This window comes from Lissotriton helveticus, chromosome 2_2 (assembly GCF_964261635.1).
Source record: "Lissotriton helveticus chromosome 2_2, aLisHel1.1, whole genome shotgun sequence".
Classification (NCBI taxonomy): Eukaryota; Metazoa; Chordata; class Amphibia; order Caudata; family Salamandridae; genus Lissotriton; species Lissotriton helveticus.
In genome coordinates this window covers 196,328,144-196,348,045 of record NC_136060.1, presented here as the reverse complement: position 1 = coordinate 196,348,045, position 19,902 = coordinate 196,328,144, and the positions used below count along the sequence as shown (strand labels likewise).

General features: G+C 41.7%; 1 protein-coding gene across 1 annotated transcript in view; it reads left to right on the top strand.

Moving 5' to 3' along the window:
* NWD2 (NACHT and WD repeat domain containing 2) overlaps positions 1-19,902 on the top strand; it is a 651,118-nt gene that overhangs the window by 324,708 nt on the left and 306,508 nt on the right. The window contains exon 3 of the mRNA XM_078678358.1: positions 10,778-10,894. Coding sequence (XP_078534484.1) covers positions 10,778-10,894 — 117 coding nt within the window. The remainder of the gene's footprint in view (positions 1-10,777; positions 10,895-19,902) is intronic.

The following is a 19,902-nucleotide window of genomic DNA, read 5'->3' as shown; positions in this document are numbered from 1 at the left end:
TGTTATTTGTCCCCCTTTTCTCCCAGACCTCAATCGTATAATCAGAGAGGGTTCCCTTCTTTATATATCAAGGTGATGGAGGTGTTCAGGATTCTTTTGAGCTCATTGTCAATCGTCATGCTCCTGAGGTTTAAGACATGGTGAGGACAGGGGTTCGTGAGTGCTTCAGAGTGCACTGAGGTCATGATGGAGATGATGGCTTGAGTTGTGAGAGGGTTTCAATGAGTGAGCAGGTGTTAGGGTTTTTTACAGGCCAATGCTGTTTGTGGCCGGGGCCGGGGCTGAGGTTTGAAGTTTTTGTAGATAACTGGGATCTTGTCATGGAAGAAGTCTGTCAGGGTGTCACACAGTTCTTGGGAGGGAGTGACTGTGGCTAGAGAACTCCTTCACTGTGGTGAAGAGATCCTTGCTGCTGTTTCTGCTGGCTTCTATGCAGTCAGCTAGGGTGTTCTACTTTGGTTTTTTCAGGAGGCAGTGGTACTGGTTGAGTGCTGTCTTGAAGGTTGTAGGGTCTGCTGTCTCCTTGCTGGTGTATCACTTCCTTTCTAGTTGTTGGCAGTTGTATTTGATGGAATTCAGATCTGTGGTGAACCAGCAGGTTCTTCTGGCAGGTCCTTTGAATTTGGCTGGCTTGGTGAAGCGATTGTGTTGGCGCATTTTGTGATCCACTGGAAGAAATTCTTCGTTGCCTGTTCTGGGTTGAATGTTGTGTCCGGGAGGTGGGAGTTGAGAGCATTGTTCCACTGGTCCTCTGATGTCCTTTTCCAGTTTCTGTGTATTGAGCTGGGGGGCATGGTGCCATTGTTGATAGGACCTGAGATGGTGAAGTGGGTGCTGTAATGGGCAGCCCAGGTGAGCTTTGAGACATGTTTGTACTTGACTCTGCTGCTGAACATGAAAATGGGGTTGAGAATGTGTCGTGGGATGTGGGTTGGTTGAGGATGATGTTGCTCATGCTTTCCAGGAGGTCGGTTGTGTTGTTGTCAATAGGGTCGTGGAGGTGGAAGTTAAAATCCCCTAGAGAAATGTAGCGCTTGGAGGCAGTGGCGACTGAGGCGATAAGGTCAGGGAAGCATTGCAGAAGCTGGAGAGAGGTTCTGGTGGTCTGAAGGCGAGGGTGCCTCTGATGGTGCTTTTTCCATCTGTGTTTGGTTGGAAGTTGAAATATTAGAGTGAAGTTGTCTGGGGAGGTTGAGCAGCAGATGGTGTCCTTGTAGATGTTGGGGATTCCACCAATATGGTTGTTGTTTCAGTCCCAGTGTGTTCTCTTGTAACATTCAAGGTGTCGTAGGCAATGTCCAGCGCAGAGGCGGAGTTCAGCTAGATCTCTGTAAGGAAAATGATGTCCGGGGTGATTGATGAGATCATGTCCCATATCTGTGTGGCATGTTTGCAGAGTGATCATGCGCTGAGTAGAATGCACCGGAGTTGTGCCTCGGTGGTCTCGGTCGGCATGGTAGATGCACTTGCTCTTGCAGTGTCTTCGGTGTTGGTGATTGCTTCCGTGTTGCAGGTGCAGCAGCAATGCTGGCAGGTGAACTGTCCCCTGGCAGTGTGTGGAGATGTGCGGCAGCAGTTGTTGTTGATGTGCCTGGGATCCAGGGCCCAGAGGTCTGTGGCAGTGTAGCTGTGCGGGGTGGAAGAGCCAAGGTTCCTGGTGCTCGGTGCGGTCCAGATGGGCACTGACGGGCTTGCCTTTGGCACGCAGGCTGTGCATCTGTGGTGTGGCCTCCATGTAGTAGGTCCTGGAATGAGTACTGGGAGGAGGGAAGCAGGAGGGAAGCAGTGGTGTAAAAAGGCAGGAAAACAAGCAGTGGACGGGGAGCTCAACTAGAGATCGGCTATTAGAGGCTAAATAAAACAATGTTGAAACAGAGTTACTGTAAGAGGCTTATAAAGAAAGTGGTGCAGTTATTGGCTAACGAGACACAGTGAAACAACGGGAATAGGCAAAGGTAGAGGCTATGCAAAAACAGTGACGGATGACATTACCACAGTGTAATTAGGCAAAAAGGAACATACAGCTGAAGGCAATTGACCACAGCTGTGGCGGGAGCTGGCACTGGGACCTGCATGTAGGCTTTCTTATAAACTCAATGGGTCTGATTCACAAAGGTAAACTTGCTCGTTTGCGTAAGTTTATGGGCTCTCAGTATTCACAAAACTGCATTTTAGTAGTACGTTTACAGGTGAGGAGACTCCACAGTCCGGAGGCAGCACTCTGCTCATTGAAAGATAGGACGGGCCTGTCTTTCTATGTGTTGAGTTCACAAACCCAACTGCCTGCCACAGTGGGACTGGCTGGGGGTTGAATTACGATAGATGACCACAAGGGAAAATTAAATAAATAATGAATTTTCCCTCGTGGTCTTCTCTCAAAAGCCGCCCCACCCAGCCCCACCGCCCCTACCTGCAGCGGCCGCAGATGCTGACTGCTGAGTCTCTACACTCGTAGACTTACTTTAAAATGCAGTTTTGTGAAAACTGAATACGTGCAAACTTACACAAATGTTTAAGTTTATCTTTAAGAATCAGGTTCTGTGACCCTATCCTGTATGTAATTCCTAAAAGGGAAATAATGGCGTTTATCATAAAATGTTAAATGTCACCCACATATTCAGCAGAATTTTCGAAGAGTTTGTATGATATTTGAGAACCATATATTTCAGGGTAATTTGTAGTGTATTCCATAGTTACTCATATAAATTCTAGCTTTTAGCTTTTGCTATAATATGTTTTCAGAGTACATGTGCCTTCCAGATCTCTTTTGGTGTACAAGATTTGTACTCTTCTATTTCTTTTGTTAAATATAATGAACTGGTTATAGACTGTCAAATTCAGACAAAGATATGGACGCTCTGCTTATTTGGATTTTGAAACACCTTTTTTACCAGGAGTCATTTCAGGATAGCTCGTGACTTACTGTACGACCAGAGTATTCTAGGACAAACTCAACCCTCATCATTCTGGTCTGTACTCCTTGCAGTCTGCTAGCAAAACTCCTGCCAAGAGCCAAGTATACTGCATCACGCTAATGGATTCTTCAGAAAGCAAATGCCTGCATTAGTGCATGTTTGTGCTTACGATGCAGCAGGAAAGGAGGGATGTCTTGCAATGAAATTAAAAATCTGTGACCCAAATGCTAAAATGGATTAAAAAAGCAGCCTTACACAAGACGTCTGAATATGACAACCCAGGTCCTTCAAGTGGGACTAGCACATACGATGTGTCACCATACAACAGGAATTCTGCGTTTTAGGCACAACATATTGATTTGCATTCACTGTTGCACTTGTTCCCCTCAAACTAATCTGTAATAAAATACTTTCCTCAGGAGTTCTTGTGAGGATGTATGTAGCATGATCTGGGTTTCCTCTACATCCTTTAATATGTTAGGCTGAAGTCCACTATTCACTTTATTAACTTTAATAAATGCTACATGGGCACAATAAATGGCAGGGGCAAGATAGCTTTTTATTTTTTCCTGACCTGTTGTTGTTGGCTATAGGACTCTGGACACTGTAACATTGCTATTCAGTGTCAAAGTGCAAGCGCTCCCTGTGTCAATGGCAATTACAATTGGTTCTCCCTGATTGGCATATTTGATTTACTGGTAAGTCCCTAGTAAAGTGCATTAAGTGTGCCAGGGCCTGTAAATCAAATGCTACTAGCAGGCCTGCAGCTCTGATTGTGCCACTGAGTAGCCCTCAAAAAGTATCTCAGTACTGCAGTGTCTGTGCACAGTTTTAAACTGCCATGTCAACCTGGCAAGTGCACCCACGAGCCAGGCCCTAACCTTCCCTTTTCTTACATGGAAGGTACCCCAATGGTAGGTCTAAGGTACTCTTCTGGGCAGGGAACAGTGTATGTGAAAGATAGGACATGTACTTGTGTGTGTGAGATGTCTATTGAAAGGCTATCTGTCCCTTAGAATAGAATGGGAAATATGTTGTAACATCTTCCAAGTATAACTTCTCATTTGGACAAGTTTGAGAAATAAACTTTAGGCCCTCTGAAATCAGAATTTATTAACACATCTTGATGGTTTTTACAGTATGTGTTTGAAAATGGCACTTTATAAAGTAGGCATTTTCTTATTTAACCATTCTGTGTACCTCTGCCTGTTTGAATATTGACTGTCTGGTTTTGGAGTGACAGGTGCTGGCACTTCCTGGATGACTCAGAGCTGAGCTGAATGGGGCCTGGCCACATTTAGAGTAGTGGGAGGAGATTTCTCTGCACCTGAATAGAGATTGTCTCCCTTTCCCAATGCTGTTTCCACCCCCTGTTGTCATATTGCACCAGTGAGGACAGAACTAGTTTGGACTGGGCTCAGAGACCGTTGTACAAAGAGAACAAAGACAAAATGGGGTATATGTAGTAGAACGTAAACCCCAGAACTTTAGATCACTTCTGGACTCTAGAGGAACCTTTGCCAAGGAGAAGAACCGACGAGCTGTGAGGAGGAGTACTGACCCTTTGCTGTGTGCTGTGTGGGATTGGCCTGCAGTTGCTGTTTCTGCCATGGAAAAGACAAGCCAAAGACTGGAAATTTGCTGTGAACCTGCTTGAAGAAGAAGGGCCTGTGTGTGCTGGCCTCCTGATCTGAAGTCACACAAAGACTTCACCCTCAGCTCCCCTGAACTCTGCTGCTGAGAGTTCTGACCTGCCAGGAGGTGCCTATTCCATTTGCGGGCTTCTGGAGGTTGTCCCAGATGCTAGGAGCTGGAAGACAAGGAGAACTGAAGAAATTGACAGATCACCCTTCTTACGGCTGCTTTTTTGATGCAGCACCGCCTTGCAAGAAGAATCTCCACGCATTGCTGTGCCACTGCCGAACCGACTCGGCACTGTTGCGGCTGCAAGAACTGAGGCTTCGAGGGGGGGGCCGCGGCTGAAGAAACTGATGCAGCACCGCTTGTCGCCACCGCATCGATCCCCGACACATCTTGTGTGGCAAGTTTTCCTGACACATCACTCGAGGACCGGAATCATCTTGGAGTTGATGCATCACTTCCCCCTACAGACTGGATTCGATGCATCACTTCTCCTGTGTGGAGTAGAACTGCTGCATCGCTTCCCCAAGGTCTCAGGAACTAACACATCTCTTTGTTTCTCGACGCTTCCCATTTCTGCGGCTGTTTGACCATGTGAATTTTGACACATCTACAGGTACTTTGTGAGAAATCACGCATCTATAGTTTTCTATGGACCAAGTTGTTTGAAACCTTTGAAAAGTTATATTCTTATTACATGTATGTCAGATTTTTGTCTAAACTGATGTGGTGTCCATTTGAGGTGTTATCACTGTACTTCTGTGTGTTTTATGTACAAATACTTTACACTGCCTTTGGGATAAGCCTGTCTGCTTGTGCAAAGCTACCCAGGGGGTGAGCAGGGGTTATCCAAAGTGTGTATCCCCCTTACCCTGACTAGAAGCAAGGTTCCCTATTTGGACAAAGGTACCTACTTCTGCCAACTTGCGACCCCATTACTAACAATACCAAGTACTTCAGTATCATTGCCATTCCTTCTATTCCTGCAATGTATCTAATTTTGGCACTGAAGCCTCTGTTAGACATTACAGAACATTAGAAGTATGGTTAACGTTTACTACTTAGTAATCACAAGATCTTAAATTGCATTCTCGGCTAAATACATACCTACCTTCAGGATAGCTGATTTGCACTAAGGATCCACTGAGAATCTCTTTCTGATATGTAAACTTTTAAGTCTTCTTCTTTTAAACTTTATTTCGTCCAATATGACCACAAAAGGATACACTACATTTCATTTGATTTAAAGATAAAATAGTAAAAGGAAATCCATTAATCTCGCAGGAGTGCATGTTCAGCACATAAATATGACATGGAAACGAAATGTGTTTTGGCCAGCGAGAACACAAAAACTTAATTAAAGTGCATGTGCAATTTATGTGCAATATAGAAAGTGAGCATAAGTAAACACACAGTAATCCTCGTAAGGGCGAGCTCAAGCCCACTGGCCCTCCATTGCAGTAGCTTTTTTTTTTAAATGGCTAGTGCCTATCAACTGTAAACTGTTTACATGGCATACGCCCTATCCCAGAAACCACCTTTCATCTTGTTAGTTGCATGTACAATATTCATAAAAGCAAATATACATCACTAATATAGTTAAAAGAGCTCATTAAAATAACAAATATTTCATATAGATAAAAAGACATTCAGAGTTCAGTAAAAATGTTATAGAGTAATCAGCCAAAATCTATGGGGGTCAACTTCAAGAGAGCTCAGCGAGTGCACCACATAGAGAATAAAAAGCCTGCTACCGAAAATGCAACAGGGAGACGTGTATCATATTTCAATATCCTATAAGCCTCTATGCAGTGCCTGGTAACCAGGTTTCTACATAGCTGGATCAGCCTTCGTTATCTCACCTTCTTATATCCTGGGCAGAAAAAGAATACATGATATTCCGTCTCTTCTACGTTATTCTGCGTCAGACTATACTATGAGTCCTACCATTAAGCTCCAACTGTGTTCCCTTTCAGATTTTAACTACAGATAGCTCATAGCTGAAGTTCTATTGTTTCCAATATGTTACATATAGAGTAGGCTTTGGTTCAAACCCATGTTCCTCATTGGATGCTTTTTTTGTTTCTCTCTCTTTCATGCTCTTGATTTGACATGTTTCCTCCCTAAATGGGTATTTGACTCAACCCATGAGCATTATGGTCTCACTATCCTTTGATTCAGTAGTTTATTCTTCCACTGTTGTCAGACCTTGCATTGCACTGTGTGTGAGACACTATTTCCTCACCTATCACTGCTCACTCATTTCCTGTTCGTTTTCTCCCCATTTTCCTCTCTTTAATGCCCACATCTTTGCAACCTTACACCTAGAATGCTCTTCTTTCCGCAGTATCCTGTTCATTTATGTGCTGCCCACCGTCCTGTCTACAGTACTCCCCTTAAAATATCATCCACCAGGCTGTGTACATGTACACTTATCTGCAGTGGGCATCTCCTAATGACGTTTGTTATCTTTTTTTTTTTTTATTCAAATAGGTTTTTATTGGAAGTTTCAGTAGTATATAAAATACACATAGTACAGACTTAAAAACATACAAAATTACAGAAGAACAGTACAGTACAATAAAGCGAAAAGGGGTAAAAAGCGCCCTGTCGTCGGCATGGAGGGAGGGTTCTAGGGTGAAACCAAAAGCTAGGTAAGGAAGTTCTCTGGACGGGGAGATGGGGAAAACTTTACTGATGAAGGCAAATACCTTGTCCCAAAATGGGGTAACACAGTCGCAATGTAGAATAATGTGTGCGAGGTCGCCCTCCGCCCGTTTACAGTTCCAGCAGAAGGCGTCTTGTTTGTTATCTTTTAAGGACATCCATTGAAATAATGGCCACCGGAGATGCATGCGCATCCACATTAGCCATCTTATAATAATAAAATATTAAGAAATGCTTTCAAAGGTAGCCACTGTGAATACATTTGTATCCATGATCGTCGTCTTAGTTTGAATTTTGCAATATTTTATCAAAACCATTTAAAAATGAGCACCATGGATGGGTCCTCATTCGGAGAGGATTTCAAGGAAAAGAAGCTTTGGAAATACTTTTAAAATTAATCATAAGATTAACATGATTGGAAAAAGAACGCATACCCTTATTTTTTCTCAATCTTCCCTTATTTTTTCTCAAAGTCCAGACGTCATTGTCATTTAAGCTAGTGTCATCTTAAGGATTTTTTAGCCTTGGGCAAGACATACTTTGGGGGCCCCTGTTCCGAAATACATAGAACTTTATGGCCAATTTCCTGATAATTCAAACCCACAAAAAGCAAACAATACAACATTAAATGTTGAAATGTGTCTTTTCTGGGACCCCAACAATGCTCAATATGACATTGGATAGAGAGAGACAGAGTCAAAACTAAAGGTAGGCAGAGAGTGTTATATAACAAAAGAGAATATACAGAAGTCAACTATAAAGTTCACTCTTGCCAGGGGGAGAGGAGGCCTTGGAAGGTTGAGCCACTGGCAACTGCCCACTTTGCCTATGCCTTAAAATGTATCTGACTTAGGTCGATATAATCAATCAATCAATCAATCAATGACACTTATAGAGCGCGCTACCTACCCGAAGGGTCTCAAGGCGCTGGGGGGGGGGGGGGGTGCCGCTACTGCTCGAATAGCCAGGTCTTCAGCTTCTTCCTGAAGGAGAGGTGGTCTTGGGACAGGCGCAGGTCGGTCGGGAGGGAGTTCCAGGTCTTGGCGGCCAGGTAGGAGAAGGACCTTCCTCCTGATGTCGCTCTTCGGATGCGGGGGACAGCGGCGAGGGCGAGGTTGGCTGATCGGAGGTGGCGTTTGGGAGCGTGGAAGTTGATTCGGCTGTTGAGGTAGCTCGGGCCTTGGTTGTGTAGGGCTTTGTGTGCGTGGGTGAGGAGGCGGAACGTGATTCTTTTGTTGACGGGGAGCCAGTGAAGGTCTCTCAGATGTCCGGAGATGTGGCTGGTTCGTGGGAGGTCGAGGATGAGTCTGGCTGAGGCGTTCTGGATCCGCTGGAGTCTCTTCTGGAGTTTGGTGGTGGTCCCGGCGTAGAGGGCGTTGCCGTAGTCCAGCCGGCTGGTGACGAGGGCCTGGGTGACGGTCTTCCTGGTCTCGGTGGGGATCCACCAGAAGATCTTCCGTAGCATGCGCAGGATGTTGAAGCACGCCGAGGAGACGTTGTTGACTTGCCTGGTCATGGAGAGGGAGGAGTCCAGGATGAAGCCCAGGTTGCGTGCGTGGTCCGTCGGTTTGGGTGCGGTACCCAGGGCGGGGGGCCACCAGGAGTCGTCCCAGGCGGAGGGCGAGGAGCCCAGGATGAGGACCTCCGTCTTGTCCGAGTTTAGTTTCAGGCGGCTGGTCGTCATCCACTCGGCTACCTCTTTCATCCCTTCGTGCAGGTTGGCTCTGGCGGCGGCGGGGTTGTTGGTCAGGGAGAGGATCAGCTGGGTGTCGTCGGCGTAGGAGATAATGCTATATATATATAGCTGATATACCTAATTGCACACAACTGCCTGGATTTAAGAGTCATTAAAAACGGGTACAAATAGGCTCAGTCAACTTGTTTACAAGTTAGAGAGTAAAAATATTGTTTATACTCTATAAGTGCAGTTTAATTACTTGGGCTTGGGCTTGTTACAAGAGTTTTCAGCTTTGTTTATATATAATGCTTGATACTACAGTGCTCATTCAGCAATGTTTAAATCAGGCTACACTAATGAGTAGCTTGTTATTTACTGGTAGCACCCCAACAACCTATACGTAGTTCTCATTTGTGCAGCTAAGCTTACTAAAGCTTTTGCTAGGTTACATTAATATATGTTTACCAAAATACAAGATGAAAAAGTGTGTATTGTCAAAGCTTATTAACTGATGTTTAGAGAAAAATGGCTGCATTTTCAAAATACATTTAAAGCGAATATTTTAGTGATAGATCATGAGGCTCTGAGGTTAATTATTACTTGTTATTACCTTTTTGCAGGGAGCATTGCAGCAATGGCTATTGTGTAGTATGCAAAGAAGCATTCCATATTGGCAAAACATTGTTCACATTACTGCCTGCAACCCTGACTAAATAACAAAGTTATCTTACCACTTGGTCCTATACTATCAGAATGTCAAAGTAAAAAAGAAAATGTACTTGCTATCACAGTTTTTGTGTCAAACACGAAAATGAATAATGTGCTGCATATGAATAATTTGAAAAATTGGTTTGTTGTTGGTTGAGGGGGTGTGAGCTGTTATCAAGCAATAGGCACAATCCATGTCAGGGTGAACCACAAAAGTCACAAAATGAACCATGTGACCATGTGCTTAATCCTCTAGTAGCTTGGCACAAAAGCAGTCAGGCTTAACTAAGAGGCAAGATGTAATGTATTTATGCAGCACACTAACAGTAATACAGTGAAAACACAACACAATAAAAATTTCACACCAATTTAGAAAAATATAGTAAAATTCAATAAATAAAATGACATCATCATGAAAAAAAATCCATCAATAAAACCTGAGAAATTTTAACTATTTAGGTCAAAATAGTGCTTAAAAGCACGAGTTGTTATCAGGAAGGTTTAGGCCTCACAAAAGTTGTATTTTGCCAGGTCGAAATGGCAGTTTAAAACTGCACACACAGGCGGCAATGGCAGTCCTAATTGAGACATGTTTTGAAAAGCCACTTAAGTGGATGGGACAATCAGTGCTGCAGGCCCACTAGTAGCATTTATTGTACAGACACTGGGTACCAGTAGTACCACTTTACGAGGAACTTCCAAGTAAATGAAATGTGACAAGTGGGTGTAAACCAATATCACCATGTTTAAAGGAGACCCCACAACCACTTTAGCAATGGTTAGTACTGGTAAAGTGTGCTGAGCCCCAAGGCCAACAAAACAAATTCAGCAAAACAGGAGGAGTAAAAGAAAAACATTTGGGGAAAGATCACCCTAAGTCTGACAAATTTAACAACCACTAATGAACTGAAAATAATGAACCCGACTCCATTTGTTTTGAGCATGCTAATAAAATGCCTGTACACCTTTCTACAGGCTGTGTTAACTTCTTCTCAAGTTGCTTTAGTTTTGAGATACAAATTTACTGTGAAATAACAAACCCACAGAGTACAACAGCAGCCAAAGAAAATTGTGTACAGAAAATACAACTATTGAAACTAAGCAATTGTGGAGATGATCTTGTGCGTCATATAAAGTGGTGTTAAGAGCTTTTTCCCTTTAATTCCAGGTCGTGGACTTGTACTGGGGAACAGACCCGGAAGAATGGGACAGCCCTGATCTGCAGAGGACACGCATGAGACTGTTGGAAGAGTGCCTGAGAACCTCTGCAGGTCCATGTTTTGTTGTGGGTATAACAAATAAAGCTCTATTTTTAAATGCGTTTGTAATGTACGTGTGTATGCGCAGAAATGTTTTTGTGTGTTTTTGCTTCCTTGCATGATGTATGGATGCGGTCGTCTGTGTATGTATAAAAGGAAACACATTTTTGCTGTCTTACTGTCATGTCCTTCCAAACATGTTTTCACTTGCATCCCAGGTCATGCCACAAAAGGTAACTTTGAAAACTTGTAAAAGGTATTTTTAGTAATATAATGAGATGGTAGTATTAATCTGAAGTAATGGAGGATGCATGTATTGCATCCCCGCAGAATCGCTTTAAAGTGCTGCCATGTTGCTGCACAAAGCTTTCTTATGTCTTACCAAAGCATTCACGTAAATGATGCTGTGTAGAGTTCAGCTTGGAATGACTGAATCTGAAATGGTGCTTCTAGAGTGAAAATATGCACAAGTCAGACATCTTTAGTGCAGGTTGAAATGCCCTAATTAAAATGTCATTGAAAGAGTTAGTTTTAAACTACAATGAGCAAAGGTCCTCATTAGGAGAGGCCCGGAAGGTTTTGTTGTTGTGATGAGTAGGTCAAACGTTCCGATATGTATTGGGGGGGAAACTCCCTAGGGCAGATTTACAAGGAACTGATGCATCTGCATAGATGCGTCAGTTTCCGTACGGCAGCGAAAAATGTCCTTGCGCCACCATGGATGCGCTGTATTTACAATACAGTGCTCCATGGTGCAATGATTAACAGATGCGTCAGAAATTCTGATGCATCTGCTGGCCCAAAAGTAATGCATTGCTGGATTTGCCCATGAAAGTGACGCAAGTCAAGCAATGTGCCACAACAGATAGGTGAGTCCCATTCAAAAAGCCCTGTGTCATTCCTTACGCCTGGTCTGAGCAGGCGTAGGGATTTTGACGCAGTGAGGGTATAGAATGTGGGAACGCCCACCCTGCATACATTATACCTGACGCAGGTATAATGTGACGCAGGGCTTTGCAACGTGACGCACCTCCCTAGATGTGTCGCGTTGTAAATTGCCCGCATTGTTTGCGCTACCGATGCGTCCAAAAAAGTGACGCAATGTCAGCGCGAGGAGGCACAAGGGCTTGTAAATTTGCCCCCCAATATTTATAGGAACATGGTTTGGTGCAGCAAGCACAAAAGGCTGCATGTTATTCCCCAAAAGTCCTTATTGGCATCTATTGCACCTGATAAATTTCAATAGGGCAGAGTATGATTTTATCAGGTACGAACGATATCACATAGTTACTCGTAACGGGAGCCCAGGAGGCCTGCAAAAGACCTGATTGCAACTGCCTGGTTAATTGCGATCGATGCTCCAACACCTGTTTGAGCAGGGAACCTATTTATAAGCAGAATGTTGTTTACCACATCAGGGTATTATTGACGAGGATAAACTTCCCACCCTTATTTACATTTAAGCAAGATAAACTTGCCAGGATTTAACAGGGGATACAGGGAATTATATTTATCAGGACTTGCAGAGTTAGATGCAGGAAGCACAAACATCTGCATGTTTTCCCCCCGAAAAATCAGAATAGGTGATTAATATCGTGTATTATAAATTCCTACCACCTCGGATTTTATCACGTTTAATAATGTCTGCACCCTTCACGGTTCACTTGTAATAAAGTTGCCAATAAAGTAACGCCATCTGAGACTGTTTAAGTTTGACAGAGCTAAGTGGGGTCATAGCTGAGCTTCCCCGTGTGCACCATCCGAGCTTCTAGTCTATTAAAGCAACGCAACATCCTATAATGGGAACATGTGCTTCATCCGAGGGTATACATTTGCATGCTATTTCAGCATCTGATATTTAACATATAGGTCGTGCAGAGTTTAAAAACAGTAGCCGAGAAAACACATCGAGTGTGCGGTTGGCTGTGAAATTGTAGTTTCTGTCAAGAGGTTCAAGCGGCTCTAGAACCAGGTGTGCGCGAGGCGGAGCTGCAGCACACATACAACGTGAAGGAGCTTTGATAGCAAGTAAAAAGTTAAAGGAGTCCTTTAAGAGATATTTCTTCTGGCAGATTTTGTTGGACAGCACCCTCACTCTAAGACTCGAACGAGGACCACTGGCGTTACAGACCTAGTTGCAAACTCTACACTGCAGTTTCACCCACATAGAAGAAGGGGGTTATTCACAGTTGTACGTGTTGCTTTGAGTACATGTCACTTTTGTCACAAACTATATAGAAGAGAACCACTTTTTTATGCACGAGTTTTAAAGGCAGGTCTTAATATACAGAGACAAAATTGAACTGCATGTGGTGGATTCCCAATGTGAACTCGCTTCACTTTCAATGTGTTTGTATGTGCAAGTGTGAGTTCGTGCACACGTATGTGGTGACATGAGGTGCCAGGTCCTGGTCTTAGGAAAAGGACAGGCAGAAAATACAGATTGGGCTCTGTGGTCTGTATGAGTTTAAGGCCCAGTTCATAAAGATGGAGAGATAATTCCGTAAACTATACAATGCATACGTTGTCTTCTAAAAATGTGTGTAGGTAACTAACTTTTGGTTAAACACCAACATTCCCTTGGGGTTAAGGCATAAAATATATGTGTCATCAAGTACACCCAGAACTCTAATATTCACACATAATGGTGATTTCCACTTTTTTTAAACTCTACACATGAGCTGAATACATTACACATATATAGTATTAGGACAATTATGGACCATGGTATTGAGTTTAATGCATTTGTTTCTTGTTACCAAGATAGTTATTCAAATACATGGTACCCCGTCAAACACCCATCCCATGAAACAGGACATAGAGATAACGTTTTCCTCACTTATTGTATCACTTCCTTCTTCTTTATCTGTGTTTTAATCAGTGTAAGTGTAAAATGGGCACCAATTTTTATTTTTTCGTATACAAAAAATGCTACTAATTTGAGGGTGGTAACCTAATTTAAAATATTTTGACCACCTTTCTGACTCACTCCGATAAATTTGCCTACTCTTCTAATGTAAGTCAAAATATAGATGCATAATGTATGCATGTGTGCGTCACTCATATGCGTTCCTCGTATCAAATGCACTCAGCAATAAGCTAAAATAGTTTAGAATTTTTTTTTTAAGACATGATGTCTGCCACCCCAGAACGACTAGTGTAGACTCATTACTTTGTTTTCTGTCAGATTTAGAGGGATCTATTGCTATGTATAACAATATTATTAGAAACCACATTGCAATATTAAACAACCAGTTGCAATGTAAATAGGCCTAACTTTAGCAAGCCGTCAAAGTTTTGTTGATTTCTTTTATGCAAACATATTCAATAGATATTAAACGAGTGAAAGTTATAAAAAGAAAAATACCACTGTCTAAAGCTGACCTGCATAATTGTGAAAAAAAGGTATTTAAAAATAAAGCATTGCAGGAATATTTTTTTTTTATTAAAGCATGAAACAAAAGCTAAATTTGACCTACTAGTCCTGGCACTAAAAATGACAAATTTTTAGGTAGACGAATGCATGGGAGCATCAGTGGCGGAAGTGGGCCCCGTGCCCAGTCAAAACCAGTTCTGTTCTCTCTGGTGCAGCTTCCTGGCAGGAAGTGGAGACAGCATTGTGAAAAAGCAGACCACTGAGATAAAGATATTTATAATTTTATAATTCATTTGGTGTAGTGTTTTTTTCTTTTGTGCGTGTTTCACTGTGAACTGTTGGTGCGTTGCACAAATACTTTACACATTGCCTCTGAAGTTAAGCCTCCCTGCTTTGCGCCAAGCTACCCTGTCGGAAGCGGTGGTCCCTACTTGGACTAGGGTGCATACCCCTGCCAACTAGAGACCCCCGTTCTAACACTGCCATTTCAATTGAGGACTCTAGGAAGTGGCTTTCTCTAGCAGTATGCATTCATACAGAAACTTTACTCATTTATATCAGAAACCACCTGAAAACTATTTTATTCTTAAATTAGCTTCTGCAACTGTCACTGGTATGTTAGGTTATATAGACCCGTTACATTTTGGTGTATGTGCACTGTTTAAGCAACCTCAACACTAAATGCTTTGGCGTTGGGTCAGCTTTCAATTAATTGGTCTGTCCCACTCTCATTCACATGTTCCTTCTACTCACCATACAATACAGGTAAGGGCAGTGGGTCAGGCCCCTTCAGCGACTGACTGTGTTTCACCTCATCAAATGTGCATATCCATCTAAAAAGAAGGGTGCTTCAGTTATGGGGCAATGCTTTATTTACCAAATGTTATTTATTTTACATTTTTTATCCTGTTTATATAAGTCATCCTTCTGTGTTTAAACTAGATATTCAGGTTTCACTTATTCAAACCCAATGGTCACTTTTCTTTGCAGAACTAGGAAACCTTTTTACTGTCATATACATTGAAACCAAAAAAGGTCTCTATACATGTACTCCTTATACCTGCCTGATGAGAACCCTGGTACTATTCAACTAAAACTTTATGCAATGGTTATTTTTTGATTTTAAGACTTTCATTACACATCTAAGCGGTGTCTATTTTTTCTTCCCTTTATTTTTCTGTATATTCAATTGCATTTTCTTGAAATATTTTTTATTAACCATTGTGCCAGCTTGCTAAGGGCAGACCTATTGGATTTTTGTGTGTTCTCTTCTTTAAAAAATAATGAAAACATTTGTGTCTGATATAATATTCCTCATGGGTGTGTCTGTTGCTTAAAATGTTTATGAATTGGAATAAAACGTACATTTTAAAAGAAACCTGTTCAATATTTTAACATATATTAAATGAAAAATACCTGCATTTAGAAAAAGTGTATGCTTATGATGTACCAAAACTATATTTAACATATGAACTAAACATTTCTGTTGTGGTATACTAATTATAATGACAGATGCACGAAACAAATGATGATAGTGTACTGAACTGAAAATGGAATAGAAAACTATCAGTGAGCAACAGGGCATTGACAATATAAGATATCAGACACAGCAAAGGTTTTCCCCCAGCTTATGGCTTTTAATGGACTCTCGGTCTCTTTTTATATGGGAAGAAGGCAGCATTTGCATGGGCATACAAGTGTGCACCACAGAGGAAACACAGACTAGACGTCTCTGTCATCACTGTTGCATTTGTCCAATGACAATGCTAGTATAACACAGATCAGAAAGGGCACATGCAGAAAATAGATCTTCTACATTTGGGAGCAGAGAAAAGCCTGAAGAAATCTACAAATGATTGAGCCTGAAATGGTACATACAAGTTTGACAGATCTGGGCATTGAGGGGCTCATTCTGTCTCCTACGCAACCGGAGTGGTAATTGACCATCTGGTTAATACCAATATCTCAGGATGCAGTATTTACTAGGCTTGCACAGAGCGCACCATTCTGAGTTTCAGAACTGCAGGTAAGGGAGCATTACTGTTTTTTTCTCCTTTCATGGTTCTCACAATCAGGGCCGGACAGTCCTTTCATTCCATCATGCATTTCACCTGTAGGTTGGTGAACAGGAGAGTTTTTAAGAGCAAGAAAGAGCTGGGCGAGGCAGTGGCGGCTCGCATAGGGCATGTTGCAGGGTGGTGTGGCGGGGGAGGGTCAGGGTGAGCGGGTAGTAAATTCAGACATACGACGTAATGGAGGAACGTAATAATTACTTTCCTCTGTTCCGTCGTATGACTGAGTTTACTACACCCCCCACTTTAACCCTCCCCCGCCGCACCCACCGCCCTGCAGCAAGCCCTATGCAAGCCGCCACTGGGTGGGGATATAGAAAAAAGGCAATCAGAGAGGGAGCAGAGAGAGAGGGTAGAAGGAGAGTGAGGACGGATGGATTATGTGGAAAGGAGTGGGGTTGGTTTGAGCATTTTTACCAGGCCTGCTTTTGGTTCCCCATTCCGATCTTTCTCAAAATCAGAACGTACAGTGCTTGTCCACACTTTTTTGTGGCAGGTTTTATCATGGGCTGTACCAGTTGTAATCCTAATTCGGGCTCAAACTTGAGTGGCTGCCTAAATCAAGTTTTTTGCAGGAAGGGAATGAGGCCTTTACTACAATCATGATCTTCTAAATAGATAGTGAAATGGGAAGGCTAAATGGGCCAAGGTCTGCTTCAAATTGGTACATTTCGGAGTGGTCCGTATGTGGTTTATTTGACCTGCTTTGCACGAATATTTTAAAGTTATCAGGCACTGTAATTGTGTTGTTCCACCTGGTAATTCATATGAATGTTCCTCTTTCTCGTGACTTTCACCAGGCACATGCACGCTTTCACATTGAAAACTAATTTGAATAGCTGCACTATATGTGCTTTTATTTTGGAAAATATCAAAAATAGACAGGTAACAGACGTTTCATCTGAATGACTTTTTGTTCTTCTGGTAATTGTTTTCATTGTTTGTAAAGAATACACAAATTGTACAATACCAACAAGACACACAACCCTGAAAGTGGCTGAAAAATGTTTCCATATCTATTTTTTTCTTTTTAAAATGATTTATACATCTGTACGGTCTGCATTTTCCATGATAGTATTTTTTATTTAACTCAGTGTTCTTTCTGAGTGTGATGTACAATAAAGTTATTGACGGAGCTCAGGATATGGAAAAACTGAGATGGAAACCTCCACTGCTGTGGTTAGACCCTGAAAGGGGCTTCCAGCACGCAAATATCACAAGAGAAGTGTCATTGTTATTTGGTTTAATAATTTATTTAAAAATAGCACGAAAGAACTTGCTTTGAACATATTGTATTGCTATATTTTCTCATCTCATTCCTTTTGAAATGTAGCAACTATACCGCCATTTTCCGGTGTTGCGACGAGCAATGGAAACTGCATTGTCATCTTTAGTACTGCTCGTTAAAAAGCAACTTGTAGTTTTAACTCCAAGTCAATTATACAGTCCTTTGTAGAAGGAGGTTTTGTATGTATTTTCAACAGAACCCCAGTGCTCTCTATGAGTATAATGACTCGCCTGGGAATGAGAACTTTCAGCTGTTTCATTGTCTGTAGCAAAAATAACAGTGATGACTAGCTTTCTGGGCAGTGTAAAATTATCTTGCATCACAAAAGGTAGGATAGTTTGGAAAAAAATGTAAAAATAACTTCCAACTAAATTAACATGCCAGGTGTCCCTAAATATAGTGGGGAATACATTTCTGTAAAAATACTATTTCGTCTTTGCTATTTTTGGGAATGTATAAAGCTTACTTCACTTCAATTGGATACCTTTGTTATGCCCTATTTATATTGATTTGTTCAATTTCGTAAAGAATATATATGTAACATAAGTGCCATCAGAGACCTATGACAGAAGCTTAGAAAGAGATAAATAGTCTTGTTAGACTTCTCCCAGATGTACGGGAAGGCTTTGAATCCAATATTCTTCAACCACTACCCAGATGTCAGTGTTTCTAATCCAACTCTGTTTGAAAATGATAGGTGTTCAACATTTTTCTGAATTTAAAGTACTTGCACTTAGCTTAGGGCTTAGAGAGTTCCATAATTTTGGGCCTTCCTCCATATTGTAGTCTCTTGAGGGAGCATTGATGAACCATCTGTGAAGAAGCTGAATGCATGCTCCTGAATGCACGTAGGAGCACGTCAACTTTTGTGGCTACCATAACATTTGCCCCAGTAAACTTTGTCCATGACCAGACAGTTTTAATGATTATTTTGGATTCCAGTGGAAACCGGTGACTACTTTCAGGGCTGGCTGGAAATGGCTTTGTTGTCATAAACGTAGGCACACTTTGGCTGCCTGATTCTGCCCTCCTTAAAGCATTTAAGGAGGGTCACCGATATAGACTACATTGGAAAAGTTCCTGTGCGAAATCACCAATGCTCATGTGTTTTCCAAACACGCATTGTTTTATTTGACATTGACCAGAAATCATCACAAGACATACATCTTAAGACCACAGGACCATTGCCAGAGTTTAAACTTACTATATTCAGGGATTAGGATTGTTCCTTAGAGCTAAACTGAAAGATCTTCTCATGAAGACTGCATTTGAGGGATTTGGATAAACTGACAATTCATCCCAGTCTTCTAAAATATTTTTAAGTTTTAACTTTGCACGGTGGGGTGATACCTGATAGCTCTATAAGTAGGAGACCCGCACACCTATTCAATTGATGTGTAATCAAATGTTTAAACCTGACTTAAGCTGATTAGGGAGCAAACCTGCTACGGGTTTTGCCCAACACCCTATTGAAAACTGCACTGTCGAGGCCTGGAAACGCCCAGGTCTGCAAGGTGCTCAACCAAATGTCCCTAGGGTTTCATTACTCGCACCATATCATTTTACTATGTTTACTCTGAAACGTTATAGTGAATAATATGCCAAAATAATCATTTAATGTATCAAAGAAACCTTTATATCAGTCATAATTAAATAAACAAAAATACTCAACGACTTTTTAAACATGTTGTTAACATAATCACATGTTTTACACATTATCGTACACTTATCAAATCTCTCAACATAAAAGCCCAATGCATTTCGGGTTTAAATAAACCCTTCTTCAGCGATTATTATACAATCACGTGTTTCATATGAGTTTCCTGACTTTTAGTCCCGCGGGCGGACACAACAATACAAACAGTAGAAAAAAGTTGCTTATGATCTTGGCACTTAAGCATTGTATCATACATTCAATATTTATTTAGGATTTGCACATATTCAATTGAAAGAAACGAAAAAAGAGAAGGAAATAACAAGATAGAAGGGCTAGTGGTTCTACCCCATGAGTCTTATGTTGCAGATAAGAAAAGGTGATTCCCATTTACTATTAAAGAAAAATAGCTGTTTCTAACCATGGTCGTAATATATTGTCCAAAGCATAACCCACCCTATTTGTGCTACATGCCGTATCGTGTATGAGTGAGAGATACTTCTCAAATGTACTCACTGCGCCAGTGCGTTATAATGTTTCTAGCAATGAAAGTTTTGTCTCCTGTGACATCGCTCAAAAAATGACTCTTACCGACTCCGTATTTTAATGGTGTCAGCAAACTGCTAACTCGGAAGGTTGTGTTT